The 17,360-nt window shown below is 39.7% G+C and overlaps 1 protein-coding gene across 2 annotated transcripts in view; it reads left to right on the top strand.

The window, feature by feature from the left end:
• Positions 1–16,716, top strand: part of KIAA0319 (KIAA0319 ortholog) — a 46,188-nt gene extending 29,472 nt beyond the window's left edge. For both annotated transcript variants that reach the window (XM_066189483.1, XM_066189473.1), the window contains 8 exons: positions 1,455–1,606; positions 2,672–2,810; positions 4,007–4,166; positions 5,480–5,622; positions 6,568–6,690; positions 7,642–7,732; positions 9,250–9,341; positions 10,989–16,716. In XM_066189483.1, the coding sequence (XP_066045580.1) occupies positions 1,455–1,606; positions 2,672–2,810; positions 4,007–4,166; positions 5,480–5,622; positions 6,568–6,690; positions 7,642–7,732; positions 9,250–9,341; positions 10,989–11,167 (1,079 nt within the window). In that variant the 3' untranslated portion in view covers positions 11,168–16,716. The remainder of the gene's footprint in view (positions 1–1,454; positions 1,607–2,671; positions 2,811–4,006; positions 4,167–5,479; positions 5,623–6,567; positions 6,691–7,641; positions 7,733–9,249; positions 9,342–10,988) is intronic.
• Positions 16,717–17,360: the final 644 nt, after the last annotated feature.

The following is a 17,360-nucleotide window of genomic DNA, read 5'->3' as shown; positions in this document are numbered from 1 at the left end:
AAAGCAGTTTTACTGTGGATTTTAAAGCAACATGCAAGAAGTGACATCTCAGTGAACCAAATTCCACTTAAAAATTTATTATTAGGAGACCTGGGTTGTTTGGTTGCTTTTTTTTTAATTTTGGTGGTGTGTTGTTGTGGTAGGTTTAGTTTTGTTTGTTTGTTTGTTTTAATTGTACAGAGAAACAGTTGCTGTAGTGTGGAGTATTTTAGGTTTTGGGGGTTTTTTTCCCCAACATGCATGCTGTGGAAGAGACTTTAAGATAATCATAGTATCACAGAATGGTTTGAGGTTGAAAGGACCTTGAAAATCATCCTGTTCCAAACCTCCTGCCATAGGCTGGGAGACCTTCCACTAGACCAGGTAGCTTAAAGCCCCATCCAACCTAGCCCTGGACACTTCCAGGGATGTGTTGACTTCAGCAAGCCCAGGATGCAGTTGGTATTCTGGACTGCAACTGCACATTGCTGGGTCATGCTGAGCTTCTTATCAGTCAACACCCCAAGTCCTCTTCAAGGCTTAGTGGCGTTATGCTGACTACTCCACATCCAGTCTTTGTACATGGGATTAGGATTGCTGTGACCCATGTGCATCTTGGAGAAGAAGTTGGACTTTGTTTTATTCAGGTGCCTCATTGCTTGAACCATTTCAGAGTTTCAGTTATTTTTCAGTTAGAAATATGCAACAGCTCTGTCCAGATGTGTCCATGGTCTTGTTTGTGCTGTGAAGTGTAGCCACAGTAAGTTATGTCCACAGTTGCAGGTTTGATATAAAAAATACTGTTTCCAATAACCAAGTTTAGTCAACTGCTTTTACTTGGAAGAGACACAATCCTATGCTGTTACAGGCAACACCCTTGAGATCTGCCGAGAACTGAATTATTTATGTCCAACTATTTGTGTTCTGTGAGGTATGGCCCATAGCTTCCTTGAGCCCTGGCTTACTAGTTGTGTTCTGAAAAAAAAATCGGCGATGCCTGGTTTCTGGAAAGAGAACATGTTCATATTTCTTTGGCTTTTTTTCACCATATGACCAATGCATGCCTTAGTTTCACTGCTAGTGGTGAGGGAAAAACATTTGGCAATTAGACTTACGCTGAAGTTTCCTGATTGCATTTTGCCTAAATACAGGCATTTTAAAGATGTGGTGATCTCACACTGGGCTGTGTTTCTAAGTAGGCAGAAAATCTTTTTGCTTGACTGACATCTGATGCTTAAGTTATTGTGAGACTGTAAATAGAATATCCCACAATGCCTTTTGAAAAAAGATCTTTCTCCTTGACTGCAGTATGCTCAGAGCCAGATTTTGTATACCCACTCATCCTTTCCTTGTAGCTTTGACATGAGGTTCTGTTATTGTCTGTAATCATCAGGTGCAATTGCAGTGTGGGTGTATTGGCAATGGCATGTCACATGTTTTGAAAGCAAATCCTTCTCCACTATTTTTATGGCTAGAAAACAACAGTCCACCCCAGGCACATGCTGGTGGGAAGCATGTTCTAGTCCTTCCAAACAACTCTGTTACCTTGGATGGCTCAGGGTCTGCTGATGACCAGGGAATTGTATCATATTTGTGGATTCGGGATGGTCAAAGCCCAGCAGCTGGGGTAAGTTTCTTGAAAGTTTTAACAAAATTTGGCTTTTGTTATGCATGTAACTGCAGCAGCGAGAGCAGGTATGACCAATAAGATGCTGTCAGGTGTGGTGTCTGTTTCTGGTTTGTCTCCCCTGCTCTCTGTAAGGCTGTGGTTCAAGAGGCTGGTAATATTTTAAGTAAAGCTAGAGAATATAGTAAGTAAGGACTGCAGCAATGCAGAGTAGTTGGTGATAGTATGAAGCTAATGTGTTTGAGAGAAAAAAAAAATCTGATATCCAGATATTCCAAAGAATAAAGTGTCTGAGAGAGGGCAAGTATCAATAAAGATTAAGGAATCCTGCCTGGTAGCATATGAGGTAAAAATTTAAGGTAAAAATGGTGTTTGGATTACATGTGTAGGTATGTTTCCTACAGATGGAAACAGATGATGGTGGTTCGCCTGGGACATTAGGGCAGAGGATTCTGCTCTCTGAGTGGAGCAGACAGCATAAATACCTGAGGATAAACTTCAGTTATGTGTCAGCTAATAAAACTGGGAAAAGTTCTTTCCCTATTTGCAAAATGTGTTGTGGACAGCTCTTCGGTCTCAGGAAGATAGTGGTAAATCAGCAAGTACTGGGAGAGGAGAAAAAAGCAAAATCATAAAAAAAACTTCCAGAAGCAATTCACATGAGGGTGTAAGAATTGAAGAGGTTTAGCTTAAATATAACTGGAAGAGTTGTTAGTTGAAAATGCATGAACTCCAAGGAGAAGAAATTAGGAGTTAAGAAAGTAGAACTAAGGATACAGAATAAAATTGAGAAATAATAATGTAACATTCTTGGATTTTCAAGAAGATGAGTTCTTCAGATTGTCAGTTGTTCTCTCTTTGGGTATTTTTAATGAAAATACCCATAGTGTGCAAACATCCTCATTAACTGTCGCTTCCAAATTTCATTAGTCTGCTATAAACTGTGGGTAGATCACATTTGTCCAAAAAGTCCAAGCAAGAACACACAGCATCATACCAGGTAGCTGACTTGATAATGAAACCTACATCTTTCTCTGGGAGTGATTCAGGACCTTGTTTTTGCAGGATGTGATCCATGGCTCAGACCACGAGGCAGTACTACAGCTAACTAATCTTGTGGAAGGAACCTATATTTTCCACTTGAAAGTGACGGATGCTAAGGGAGACTCAGATGTTGATTCAGCAACTGTTGAAGTTCGGCCTGGTATGACAATTAAAAGGTCATCGACATGTTGTGAATACCACATCTTTGTCCTCCTTTTCACTTATTTATTCAGATGTTGATGAGAATCTCTCAAGTTAAAACACAGAGCAAACAGGTCTCTCTCTGCCTTCTCACTGTTCTGTGACCAGGCCCAAGTGTGTTAAAAGATGACATCAGGATTCTTAGCTACTACAGTCACCGTGGTTGGGACCATAAATAAATAAAAAATATACTTACTAGTTAATATTTTCATTAGGCTGTTGTTGTTTCTCATTTATTGTAGGTTTTTTCTTTCTTTTTCTGGTTTTTAATTTGTTTGGCCAATAGAAAGAGATAGGAGCTGACCATTAAATTTAAGTGCAAATGCTGCTGTTTGGTAGTTGAAAGTGTGGCTTTGTTTGTTTTTCTTCTTTCATCCTGAAAGACCAAAAAAATCCTAAAAGGAGTTTAGGGGGTTGTAAATGCAGGAGGAAGAGCTAAATGATGGAAGTTAAAGTCTCAGGAAGAAAGTCTGAAATCTTGGGTCTTCAGAGATAGCTTGTTTGATCTGGCTCCTGGGCAATGATTTTATTTCTGTTTCCCAGTTTACTGTTGAATGTAGTTATAGTAATTGGATCATGATTCTCAAGGGGTATATGTGAAGTTTTTTTTGTTTGCAAGGAACTCATGAAGTTCAAGCAGCATATAACAAAACCCTCAGTTTGTAAGGGTAGGGAGGGTAAACATACCTGATATTTCTCAAATTGACCATCCTCATTTAGACTTGCTCACAGCCTTGCATGCTTCAATACAAGTCCATCTTGGTCTCCCTTTTCCTGGTGGTAGTCAGTCGTAGATAACTAGCAGGGAATTTGGTAATTGGACTCATCTAGTGCTTACCTCTGACTTCAGATTGGCAGCATTTAGGAGAGCAGAAGTTGCTCTGCTGCACAGAAACGTGTAAATGCTGAAAGTGCACGCTGAAGTACCTTATTTCTGTTAAGATGGGTTACTATCTTAGGATCCACCAGGTTTGTTTCACAGATAATGTGACAAAATAAGCTGAGGACTTCTCTAAGAACATAAGAGAGTTGGCTTATCAGTGATATGGGTCTCATGCAGAAAACTATAGTGTTAGTAAATACTTTCAAGTACTGCATGTTGGTACTGAAATACTTGCCAGGCTCTGAAGAAATAGCATATTCTTCTTCTGTCAGATCCCAAAAGGAGTGGTCTGGTGGAACTGATCCTGCAGGTTGGAGTGGGGCAACTAAGTGAGCAGCAGAAGGACACTCTGGTGAGGCAGTTGGCTGTACTGCTGAATGTTTTGGATTCAGATATCAAAGTTCAGAAGATACAAGCCTACTCAGACATAAGGTACAAAGATGTCCTGCTGTGCCAGAAAGACTTGTGATTTTCTTTGCCTCTCTCATAGCTCATAATTAGTTCTTGTTAATAATTATTAAAATAATCTTTCCTAAGATTACAAAAAATCTATACTTCTCAACAGAAGATACTTTAAAATGTGAATTTTTTTCTAGGGTAGAAAATTGTTGGAGTAAACTCTTTGGAGGCTCAGAGCTGAAGTATTTTATTTTTAAAAAAATCCAATTTTTTCTGTACAGATTTTTTCTTTTTCCTTTAAAGAAAATGCATGCATGTATATTTCAGTGTCTTTGTTCCATACAATGCTGCTATTTTTTCCAAATGCTGGATGGAGTGAGATAAACAGACTTTCTCACTGTAAAGCATGTATTGTATTTCAAAATAAGGTTCCAGCTCTATTTAATCAAACCTATTTTACTTCCTCTTTTTTTTCTTCTCCATGGTTTTGATATTCTTAATATTTTTAAACATTTTCCCAGGTAACTGGTGACAAAAATCCATTTTTTGCACAGAAAATTCCACAGTGGATTTTTCTTAAATGTAGTATTTTATTGTGAAGAAGAAATACTCCCTCTGCTTGGTGTAGAGTGCTAGAGATGGCTGCGTATACCCAAAGAAACTTTTCAGCATGATTGGTAGAACCTGTTTACATGAGTTAGCTTTGAATTACTTGTCAACTACCTGGTAATTTAAAACCCATTTTGGTGTTTATTTTGCTCTCATGGAACCTCTTAAAATTTAAAAACACAGTGTGGAAAGTCTACTATTTATAGCTATGATATTTTTAATCACAGCTTTTCAAATTAAAATGTTCCCCGAAGTGTCTGATACAGGGTGAGATCTACACCACCCAATTTAAAAGTCGTGGATGACAGGGCAGGAGGGCTTACATGTGTAGTTCTCTGGATCCCTTGCTTCTGAGCTTTTTCTCCTATTAAATTCAGTTTCCTAAAGTTAGTGAAATTGATTCAGAGTGTTTTGTGACAGGCTTTACATGAGAGTGGAAAGAAAATGTATACATACTTCTTCAAGCAAAAGTCAGGAAGACCAAGGAGGGAATTATATTTGCTGTTATGCTCCTCTGTCTTCTGTGAAACTCAGAATCCCAAGAACTGCTGGTGCTCCCAGCTCAGAATAAAGATCAGTTGGCTCCACAGACAGAGTTCCCTAATCTTTATCAGTGGTGACGTTGGCTTTCCAGAAGCAAAAAAGACTAAACACTACATGCCTTTATCCTTTATTGCTGAATGCCTGACAAAAGTGACCTGTGACAGCAGTCCTGACATTAGCTGTTCTTCCTGCAGCACTGCGGTTGTGTTCTACGTGCAGAACGGGCATCCTTCCACAGTGATCAAGGCATCAGATGTCTCACGGACTCTGCACATGCAGCTTTTGAAACAGAAGGCTGACTTCCTGCTTTTCAAAGTCCTGCGAGTTGACACGGCTGGTATGTTTTGGATTGTGCTTGCTCATCTCAGAACTTTGCAGGTGTTTGGCTAACACAGCACCTGGAAACACTTCATGAAGTCCTGTCTGCCATCTGGTGTCTCGGCTTGGTGGGTGTAGCTTTACAAGAGATGATGTTGAGGACAATACTTAAAATGCTTCATGATTTGTGGTAGGTAGACTGGTCCCAGTCACTCTTAAAAGACATCATCTGTATCAGCAGGCAAAAGCACATCTTAATCTGCTGTGCATCAGGAAGGCCTGTGGAATGAGGGCAAAGATGCCTTACATACTGCCTTTTCTTAGAGGATGTGCAAAACTTAATATGGCCATAAAGTAGATATATTTCATGTCTCTGGTTTCTTCAGGGCTTTTAGAGTTCAGTAAATAGGTTTGTAATCTTATTTGTTCTTCTCTGCCTGTATCAGGCAAAATGGGTGATTGCTACGTTACCCTCTAGTCTTCTAATCTTTGCAATGTACACAGGCCACTGGGGTTTCCTGTAATGAGCTCTTTCTTTTGCCCAAAAAAATGCTTGAACTTATAAGCTTATTTTAAGCTTCACTAGTAATGTCAACTCTTTATGATCTTTAGGTATTACAGACGTGACTTCTCCATAACTTCAAATCAGGACACAATAATTAAAATACAAACAAAGTAAGCAAGCTCTGGTGATAAAATAGTCACTATGTAGTAAATTCTGTCTTTATTTACTGGTTGAAAAGTTTGTTGTTATATTATACTCTGATTACATTCTTTCTCCTCACAGCCAGCAGTCTGCTAGACTGTAGATCTATTTGACACATAAACCCAAAGGAAAGGAAGTTTCAAAGCACTCACAGTGTTATGAGCCAGATGCTTTGCCACCAACCTAGTCTAACATTAAGAGGATGTATTACAAGTTGTCCATTTACACAACTGACTCTGTGTTTGGTTCTGTTCTTAGCCTGTCTTTTGAAATGCTCAGGACATGGGCACTGTGACCCCATAACAAAGCGCTGCATTTGCTACCAGCTGTGGATGGAGAACTTGATTCATCGTTATCTAAATGATGGAGAGAGTAATTGTGGTGAGTTTGGGTGTTGTGGGATGACTTTCAAGAATAACTAGTTATCCTGTGAGACTGTTGATTATTTGTTCTCAGAACGGGGAATACTTAAGAGGAAGATGCTGAGGGAAGACTAAAACAGTCTTTGTTTTCCAGCCCAACAATACTTTCCTATAGAAAGGTATTTGAATAATTTCTTGAAATGATGTCTTGACAGTAGTAGCCTAAATTTTACAGAGAATCACTATATAATGAAAAAAAAGTGAAAACTTGATCATGGGAGGGAGGTTTTGCAATAATTTGGGGCCACTTGGAGGGATTGTTGAATAACATAGGCATTGAAAAGCTTTTGAGTAGGACTGTTGCAAAGCTGGGAAAGAGGGAGCAATTTCAGTTTCCTGAGTGGGTGGTTGATGCTTCTGTGCCAGAAGTATGATCTGATCTAAGCAAAGAAAACATTAGTGTTCTGGATTGGCCAATACTGACTTTTAGAACCTGATGACACTGACAGCTGTGAGTATACACATTGATGTTCAAATTATTGCACATCTCTCTGTATCCTTTCCTGTTTTCCTTGATTTATAAATATGAATGTGCAGGTAGAGTCTGTCTCTAATCAGCTCCTCTATTGAAGCACTAAAGTGCTATACCCAGAGTACCTCTGTTTATTTCAGTTAGGAAATGATTACTGAGGTGGTAACCATGGCCTTTTGCAGAACTGTCTGCACGTTTCACTTCAGATATCTTGGGATGGTAAAAGATATTTGAGAGGAAGAAAATTTTCTAATGTGCACTTCTAATCTTAAAGCCTGAAGATTTTTAGGAATTCATCTAAGAATATGTTGTTGCTGAGTTTTCCTAAATGCCTGTTGCCACTTTCCATTCCTCAGGGTTGGTTATTTTAACAGAATTGTATTAGAAGTTATTCTATTCACATGACCTTACAAAGCACTGTTGTGTTTCTTTTTTCAGAGTGGAGTATACTCTATGTGACTGTATCTGTTTTTATTTTGATTGTGGTTATGGTCGGGCTTGCCTGGTTCTGCATCTGCTGCTGTAAAAGGTACATTATTTGTGTTTCTTTTTGATGGGGTATGCCCAAATATTGCACACAACCGCCACATTTTTGGACATGTGAGGAGCTTCCTGTAGCTGTTTCTGTAGACACACTTATTTTGAAAAGAAGGAGTATCCATTTGTGTGTGTGTGCTCTTCTGCATTATGAAAACCAAAATGGTAATGTTGAAGTACCCTTCATATTAAGTGATAATTAATGTTAAAATGCTGAGAGTATACTGCAGATCTTCAGTATCCTACTGAGTCCCGCAGGTACTCCATGCTAAGGAAAAAAAGGCACACCCTGAAGGTCACTGAAGTAGGAATGTTTTAGGCCATGGGAAAGAATCTGCCCCCGATCTGGTTTCTCCTTTGGACAGGAAGGGTGGGTGGCCAGACTGCATGTGGCTCACAGGCAAGGAGTACTCTAGTGATCTCAGTCATGCAGACTGCTTGCTTTCTCTTTCCTTAAACAAGAGCATTCATACTACTGAATGTTGTTTCCCTCCCTGCCTCCCCTCCAGTCTTTCCTAGCTGAGCTGATAAGAAATTCTCTTTCAAGTGACAAGCCCCTGCAAGTTCTGTCACTAGAGCAAGTGTTTTTGCTGCAGCTCAAACAGCTCAGCAAATAGATAGCTTGTTCAGGAGTTAGCCAAAAAAAAAAAAAAAAAAAAAAAAAAAAAAAAAAAAAAAAGCCATCAAAATCTTCCTGGATTTTCATATTTTTCTAGGGTGTCTTTGCAGTGTATAAAGGATGTGTAGGAGTCGATACCAATTTTATTTTATGGTTGAAGGAACAGTGCTGTTAGTAGAATACTTTAAATAGTAAAGTATGTCCCATTCCACTCCCACAGTCTGGGGTGGAGCCTCACAGGCTCATGTGTATTGGATGATTATTCAAGGGATTTTTTTTTAATGAGTTCACCTGCTTCTGTCCTTTGTCCTCATGTGGCTTGTGCCTGAGAGTGAGGGCTGGATGGTATAGATCCATGTGAAAAAGAGGAGGGAATTACATCATGGGAGAGAATATCAAGAGATTCCCTTTGCCTTGTGGAAACTACATGAAAAAGACAGCGTAGACTCAAGACTTGGCTGAAGATTAGGGGGTTTTAAAAACTTTAAGTTGCCAGATGAATTCTACAGAAGATCATGGATGGAAGGCCAAGGCTGGCTGTTGCTGTAATGCTAGCTGAGCAGTAAGGTAGCTTCTCCACTGTGAACTGTGGGGACACATGAATATTCATCTACTGTGTTTGTAATTACTATTTTGAATTGAACAAACTGTGGCTTAGGAAAGTAAATCAATCTGCCTTGCTCTCTTTCTATATCAGTGAAAATTAAGTATACTGTCTTGTCCATATTGCACAACTGTCTTATTCAGGTATAATCTGCAAATATTTTTAAGTGGAGGTGAGAAAGTATAATGACAATCTGTATATTGAGCTATGTATATGAAAAGGAAGGGGGGAAAGATTTATGTGTGTACATGAGAATTAAACATCTTTTTGGTTATTGTCTTTTTAGCAGGAAGAGGACAAAGATAAGAAAGAAAACAAAATATACCATCCTAGATAACATAGATGAACAGGAGAGAATGGAGCTACGGCCCAAATATGGTACGTGCTATATGGCAGCCTGGGAACTCACCCACCAAGTGTGCAGCCAATGTGTCTGAATTGATACCTGTAGGTAGGGGGAGCCCAGAAGCAGGCCTACAATTTGGAAATGGCAGAGACAAACAGACACTGAAGTGGCTGGAGGAGAATCAGTTAATTTCTTTAATAAAACTTCGGGCTCAGCCTCTGCTCTGAGCATCCAAGTTTATCTTAATTTAGAATGTTCAATTGCCCCACAGATTTTCTTCATGTAAGCTTTCCTCCTCTGCACATGCTTTAATTTGTAGCTGTTTTTGTTGCTGCACAGCAGCACTCCTGACCCATAAGTGCCCTGTCAGACATCACTAGATGTCAGTAGATTGTCTACTAGACATCAGTAGATTTCAGCTGCTGTTTACATGTCTTTTAATTTACTTGACTGTCTTGGTTTGGGAAGACAGGTATCTGCCAGGTAAAATTACAATCAGAGGCTCTTTGGCAAAGATTTGGGAAATAGGAATAGCAGTTCTTTACTAGTATGTAATACAAAGCAAACAAACACACACACACACACACACACACACACACACACACACACACACCCCCCACCAAACAACTACAGCATTAATAACAAACGACAACAGTACCAAGAACCTTGAGGGCTTTGTTTCACAAAACCCAGGGCAGTTTGGTTTCGGTGTCCCTGCAGGATCCTCAGAGCACCAAGCTGAAACAGTGGAAAAGTCCCGGGCTGGTAGCTGGGATGGCAGGGTGTCTCGGAAGGCAGGGGCAGGATGTCCCGGCAGCGCAGGGGGTGCAGGGTCACGCTGTAGCAAGAGGAGCAGCGCCGAAGAAACCGAAGGCGTGGCAGTGCCTGGACCAGCTCCCACGGGTGGCAGGGAAAACTCAGGATTCAGGCCGAACCGGTGATAGTAGATTTCCCAGGACTGGATCCCTTTGGCCACAGTGAAACTCTTCCAGCCAGCGATAGCCGTTCTCTCTCTCCCTGAACGCCGGAAAAAGAAGATCCCGCAGCGCAGCTGCCTCAAGCTTTGTCTTTTACCTGCATTATCTCCCCCTTCCACCTTTGTCCACCTCTTTGTTTCGGTTAAGTACTCTCAAGTATCCAACACTTGGTCTCCTTGGTAACTTGTGGGGAAAAAATTCTTTAGAGAAAAAAGGAACAAACCTAACCCCCAACATTGACTTTCAGTTTTTAGCCGGGTAAATGTTCAAATCCAAGGAACTAAAATCATTCTGAGAAATTGCTGTCCTAGAAAGACAGAGATAATGTTTCTGTAGAAACCATGATCTTTCATTGCCACTTCTGTTGATAAGGTCATTGAGTGCACAGACTTATTTCCAGATTCAAGATATTAAAAAAAAACATTGGGTATGTGCTAAGATAATCTAGTTGTTTAACTACATTTAAGTACATATATTCACACTTCAGAGTCATAAACTGATGGGTCTGCAGTGAAGTCATGAGAGTATCTGAAATGGTGTATGATACTTCTTAAGCCAGCCTTTGTATTGGTGTATGCTGTTACATTGCACTGCAGACAATGTTTTCACTTACCTTTCATACCACATCTGGGGAGAAGATGGTTAGGTGTTACTAAAAACCCAAGCCTTTCTAATGAGTTTGTTTTGCTTTTTTATTGTCAGGTATAAAACACAGAAGTACAGAACACAACTCCAGTCTGATGGTCTCTGAGTCAGAGTTTGACAGCGATCAGGACACTATCTTCAGCAGAGAAAAGATTGAAAGAGAGAATTCTAGAACACTTATAAATGGATCTGTCAGAAATGGAGTTTCCTTCAACTACAGCTCCAAAGACAGATAACCGAATTAGGGTAAAAGCACAGAGGGTGCAACACATCTGAGACATGTTGGCCCACCTCTCTTTTTCCAGAACCAAAATCTTCCTAAAATATCAACTAATTGCAGATTAAAGGGTAAATTTTTAGCACAGGTAGGGAAAGGCAGAAAGAGGGAGAAAGGATTAGATGGTCAGGTAACTCCTCTTGTCATCATTATAGGAACAAGAAAAAGCACATCTTATTTCTTGTATGTTCTGTGCTGAATGTTTGAACTTCAGAAGGCCTTTTTTTCTATGTCACTGCTACAAAACTAGCCAGAGCTGTTCTGCTACAAACTATGGTAACTAACAGTGGCATACAGATTCATATGTGCTCCTGATGCTCTCTTTGAGAAGTGGCGTGGTTTACAACAGCAAAAGCCAATATAGATGAAGTTCCTTACAACTATAGAGAGCAATATGTGGCCACAGGCTCCATCTTAATTTTCAGTTTAGGACGGAAACACCAAGAGCATTTTTAGTGCATTGTCTTTATCCAGCTGTACTTTGTGACTTTCTTTTCTAGGGTAGTGTTCACTGAGTGAAAACATTCTTGTTTTCAGAGAAAGTTAACAATTAGAGCAGTTGCACTGGATCAGCTGTAATGTAACATGATATATCTGTGTCCTGTAGGATGCAACGTTTCCTGTATTCACATAGGAGGTGTGGTGTCTGCAGGGAAATCCAGCCTTAGGTTGCTTCTGTAATGATCAAGTTGCTTTGGCTCTGCCCTGTACATCCAGGAAACTGTAGCAGGAAGGACTTGGTTCGATCCTCCTTGAGAAGCATTTTGAGCATCCCAAATAACCTTTTTAGATCACTTTGGGGAGCTTTGGACCTTTTAAGACTAAATGCTCAGCTGAGGTGAGTTTACATCAAGTCAGCATCAAGTGCTCAATTAAAGAATGTGCTGGGCACTTGTGCAGGGAAATGTTTGTGGCAAATACCCAGCAGGAGGTTTGCTGTACTTTCATTGTTGTGTTAATTGATACTGAGCAATGTTTCAGCTTGAAAATGAGATTGACTTTTTCCTCTCTGGCTATTGAATGACTGGATGTGTTGGCCTAAAGAGATCCTTTTAGGTCTTTGGCAAGGGTAGGTGTATTGCAGTTCTGACATTCTTGTTCACAATCTGGGTAATTTCTTTACAGTCTGTTTGTTAGGCTTTGAAATCATGGCCCCAGTACTGCTTTTGAAATCCCTAACTGCCAACCTGACTTTTATACACAGGTCTCACATGTGGGGGCAGGTGTATCAGTGGTACTGTTTAGCTGTAACGTCAGCTTTTCCTGGGGGTCCTCTACTGATGTATTGAAGTCTAGGGCTGATATGGAGGAATGATGTGTTTTGATGGAGAAAATGTTCCTCTGGGAGCATTTTTGAAAAGTTTTTTTTTTTTTTTAATATTTTGGGGTCTTGTTTTGTTGGTTGGTTTTGTTTTTTGTTTTTGTTTGTTTTTTTTTTTTTTTTAATCATGTGGTAGAGAATCCATTATCAGAGGATGGAGCAGTATAGAGATCAAGGGGAGCAGTTTAGAAGGGTTGGGGAGGGGACATAGCCCATTTACATCATGAGGAATAATGTAGTAGAGAATTTTGGTGCTTTCTCCATCCTTTCTTAGAAGTCTGACACAACAGCGTAGCTGGGTTGAACACTGTGGCTTCTGTGCTTCTCTTATTAATGGACTTAGGCAACTGTCAGAACTGTCTAGGCTGGAAGAAATCAGTGGTCAAAAGTTGCAGCAACATAGCATGCTCATAACTTACTACTTTTGATTCTCAAGTGCAGTCAACAACAGTCCCTAAGGCTACTTACTCAGCACTGAGGAGTATTTACCCTGTGTCCGGCCCTGCATTTTTCTGGAGATCTTTGTGTGGCTGCAAGAGTCATTGTGGTGGGAGAGGCTGTGAAGAGCTAAAAAGGGCTAATACAGGTGTTGTCTGTGTTTTTCCCATATGCACCAGCAAAATGCAGTATGAATGGTATGATTTGCTTTCTTCAGTAACCAAGTTTCAACTCTGTGTTTGGGGGGTTTGGGCTGTTTCTTGAAAGAAATCTACTTTATCACACACTTCCTCTTCTTGAGAGAGTGTGTGTGTATGTGTATATATATATATTTTTTTTTAAATAACTTGGTCAACAACAGCAGGGTCAGATTCTGATGTCTTTCAGTTCCTGTTCCAGACGTGTAAACATAATAAAAGCAGTGTTCACTTTAAAGCATTCCTGAAAAAAGTTAAAGCCCACTCAGAATAGTAATTTATTTCTTTCCTTTGAAATCCAAATGTTGGGCTTAATCCATTATGAACAACTACACAGAATGTTCTAGCAGGGATTATTCTCTTGAAAACATGCATTTTTAAACAAGCAAATAAGTTGCTTAAATAATTCCAAGCTTGTATGTGCCATGCTGCCATTGATGCTTCTGCTAAATACTGTCTCCAGTGGGCCTTTATCTATAAGCTTACCTTCTAGGACATGTCAGTGCAGTCAGCACCATCTGTCAGTTTTGTGAAATTAGTGACTTACGTCTTTTGGGTTTATTTTATGTTTTAAAGCCAGTGCTGAAACCTAGGATGTTCTTTGAAGGCAATGAAATATCTTTTTTTAAAAACAAACAAACAAACCTCACCAAAATGAAAAACTGTTTCTCTAGTAAAACAACTCCAGGAATCATAAACCTGCATTCCTTAATGCTGCAGAATTTCCAGAACTATTCCCCTGCCCACAGATGCACGCTGGTGGGCCTAGGTCTTTGGATCTCTGGGAAGTTCATGGGCCATGAGAATGTATGCATAATTTGGCTAATTTTTTCTCACACTAACAAATAAGAAATATTAGACCAATTTCTCATTGTATCAGGCCCTAGCAAGTGCAAGTTTGGTTGCATTGGTAAATTCAGTTCTCTAGATGATACTCTGACATCTTTGTTGCTAACAGTATTTTAGCTATGTTTTCAAAATTGAATATAGTTTAAAATTTTCAGCTGCTTCTGATTCTACTAGTTTGGTTATTCCAGCTGCTTGGAAAGAGAAGTTATTCCTCTTACCACAAGAGCAGGCTTGCTTTTAGTATATGGCTCTTGCACAGAAGCTGAAAGCAATGATTTCTGGCTCTGTGTGTTTGTGGTATCACGTTTGTGTCACTTGGCCAAGCATGTGTGTGTCAGGAATTTAGGAGAGACTATAGCAAGCCTTGTGTCTTGATTCAGTATAATTGTTACTTCTAGAACTACTGCTTTCTTACAGAATGTCAGCTCACACCATGAATGAAAGGGTCAGAAAACTGGCTGTAACAGTGCAAACACAATGGCACAATTTGGATTCTAACCCTTTGGTTTGGGTTATTATAGGTTCCAAGTAGATTCTCAGTCCTCACGTTTACTTCTGCAGACTGTTTTCCTTCACATACAGAGAGACTACTGGCAGCTGATTTGTAAAGTAGGGATGGGGCTATTCCTAAAAGACTCATCTGCACTGAACAGCAGAGGAGACCAGATAGAGCTTGTCCTGTGTGACTCAGAATCTACTGAAAATAAAGAATAATTCAGTTTGGCATTTCTAAGATACTGCCTCTTGTTGAAGGAAGACAGTGTAGTGATACTTGCAGTGCCTCGTTGCCTTGAAGTGTAAGCACTGGATTTTCATTTGAATCTTGGTTTTACACACACAAGCGAGGACTGTCCAGCTGTATAAAAGAACTGCCTTTGTTTGCATTATGAGGAAGGAATGTACTTTGAAAAAAACTTCCTAAGCTTTAAACAGGTTCAGTACTCAATTGTAGTATTCAATACCGTACATACACAGCATGAAACTGCCCTGGCTGTGAACAGGCAATTGTCTTGTGGATTTTATTTTCCTAAAAAATCATACTGCAGTATGAAACAAAGTTTACCTTGGCAAATCTGTTGAGATCCACATCCAAATTCTCTGTCCTGTGCTTCAACCTGTCATATTAAGTGGAGAAAACAAAGCAAAATGCAAAATGTATTAATTACAGATAATTGTTTATTTGCATAGGGGAAAAAGGTTATTCTTGTTTTGTGTGTAAGAATAGATTATCAACTCTGTCCTTTGAGTAAACAGTCTTACTCTCCCCCTGTAAGATGCATCAGATAAAAGTACTGTTCAAGCCTCTGTTTTGTGCTGTCAGCTGTTTGCTTATGTGATGTCATTTTCCTTTCCTTGGTCTCCTGTAGGCAAACAGAAGTGCAAGGAACTTAATAGTGAGAGAGTGCATGTGTGTTCTCTGTGCTGGTGCAAACTTTCGTCAGATAGTCTGATGTTTTTGAAATAACTGAGTTCCTAGGCAAATGTTTCATTCCTGCTTTTAACCTCAAGTGAAACTAATTTTGCCCGTCAGTATACAGGTAATGGGCAGTAGTCAGGTGGAGCTTCAGGATGGCAGTAATAAAATTACAGTAAATGTAGTCTTCTGACATTTAGATGAGGTTTGAGAGAGGAAAACGTTCCTCCAGGAGAAGGGAAACGGGATAGAGGTGAATTAGTTTCTTAATGTCAGTTATTGCTTATCAGGGATCTCTAACGTGAGTATTAATCCCATACTTCTGCAGCAAAGAAAAACCCATTTCATGTACCTTTTATAACCTTAACTGCCCAAGACAAAGGAGGAAATATAAAGTTTAAAAATAAAATCTTAAGAGGGAGGCAACAAAGGCAAATGATTTTTGCACAGGCTATGAATAAGATGCAGGTGAGCTGCACATCTGTATTTTGTCTCTGTATGAAAGCACTTCTCCCTGTGGGTGGATGGGTGAGTTATTACAGAATTTATATTAGGAATCTGTTTCTAGAAAATGTTATTTATTGCAAATGCTATTGTATTGTAACTGGAACCATTTTGGAGCTGAAATTACTACATTTATGTAACTATTAATAAAGTTTTGTCTTTCCTTTTAGAAACTTGTCAGGTACTCTTTGAAGCATGGTATTCTGTATTGCATCCAACAGTCAGGCCAGGCTAATTGACATCTGTAGCTTGTCTGTACTCAAACATAAAAGCAATGCAGTATCTGATTCCTTCCTACTGACAGAAGCATCTTTTTCTAGAGAGGTGACATAATTCAGTAGATCAGAGAGCAGGAAAAATTAGTTTACTGCACTTCACAATAAGTTTTCATGTGGTGCTTGTCCTTACTTGGTTTAATTGGCAGTGTGTAAGTAATCACCAGCTGTCATGCCAAGCGTGGTGGTTTCACAGGTGTTGTGGCTTTCTCTATAACAGATTCCATACTTGAGTCAGCTGCTTAGCAGTAATCAGAGATACAGGTGTGCAATATAACCCAAAATACGCTGTTAGAGAGGGGTAGATTATGCTGCTTGTTTTTGAACTGGAAAACAAAAAATCCACCATTGTGTATTATGTTTGTGCTGAATAGTGATAATAAAAGGTGCTATGAGATACAAGTGTCTTTCTGTAAGGAAAAAACCATACACCACGAAAGCAACTTTTTAGTCTGTTTGGATACATGGTGCCACACTCCAGGACGTACCTCAAAACGTTGCCATTGGACTGCAAGGGAATACTGGCACCTGAATGAGCTGATGAGATCCATGTGTCCTTTGCTGAAGGATGGAATCTGCCCCTTTGTTATTGCACTGTACATTTTGGTAATAGCAGTAAGCCTGCCCCCATCCCTGTGAGTAGGTGGTGCAACAGAAGATAATCGGCATGATTCCAAAACAACTTCAGCCAGTTGTGGTAAGCAGCTTTGGCACTCACTGATGAAGCGACTAAACCACCAACTTCTCATGGTTCTCCTTGGAAGGACCTAAGCAGGAAATTTTGACCTGGAAACCCTTTAAACAAGTGCTAAAATGTAACTTAGAGCTTCTGAACACCATAATTAAAACTCTGAGATAGCTAAGTTGTTAATAGCAAGTAGAACAGGTAAACAGTTTCTTGAGAGCTTGTTACACAGAGAAGGCAGGGAGTGGAGGCAGTGGGCGGGTGGGTGGGTGGGTGGGTGGGTGTGTATGTGTGAAACAGCTGTTTAAAGAGTAACTTAGGAAAGTAAAATAGAAATTGGCCATGACTGTGTCAAGCTGGAAATTAAAAGACAGTTTCTCAGGCTTCGAGACTGTATTAAATAAATAGAAACAAAAGAGCCCTCAAAACTCTTAATTTTAAATCTTAAATCCCAAAGTTTTAAATCTTA

Source organism: Chamaea fasciata, unplaced genomic scaffold (genome assembly GCF_029207755.1).
Source record: "Chamaea fasciata isolate MVZ Bird 193981 ecotype frontalis unplaced genomic scaffold, bChaFas1.0.hap1 SCAF_1, whole genome shotgun sequence".
NCBI lineage: Eukaryota > Metazoa > Chordata > Aves > Passeriformes > Sylviidae > Chamaea > Chamaea fasciata.
Note: the sequence above shows the minus strand (reverse complement) of the source record. Positions and strands in the feature narration are given on the sequence as shown.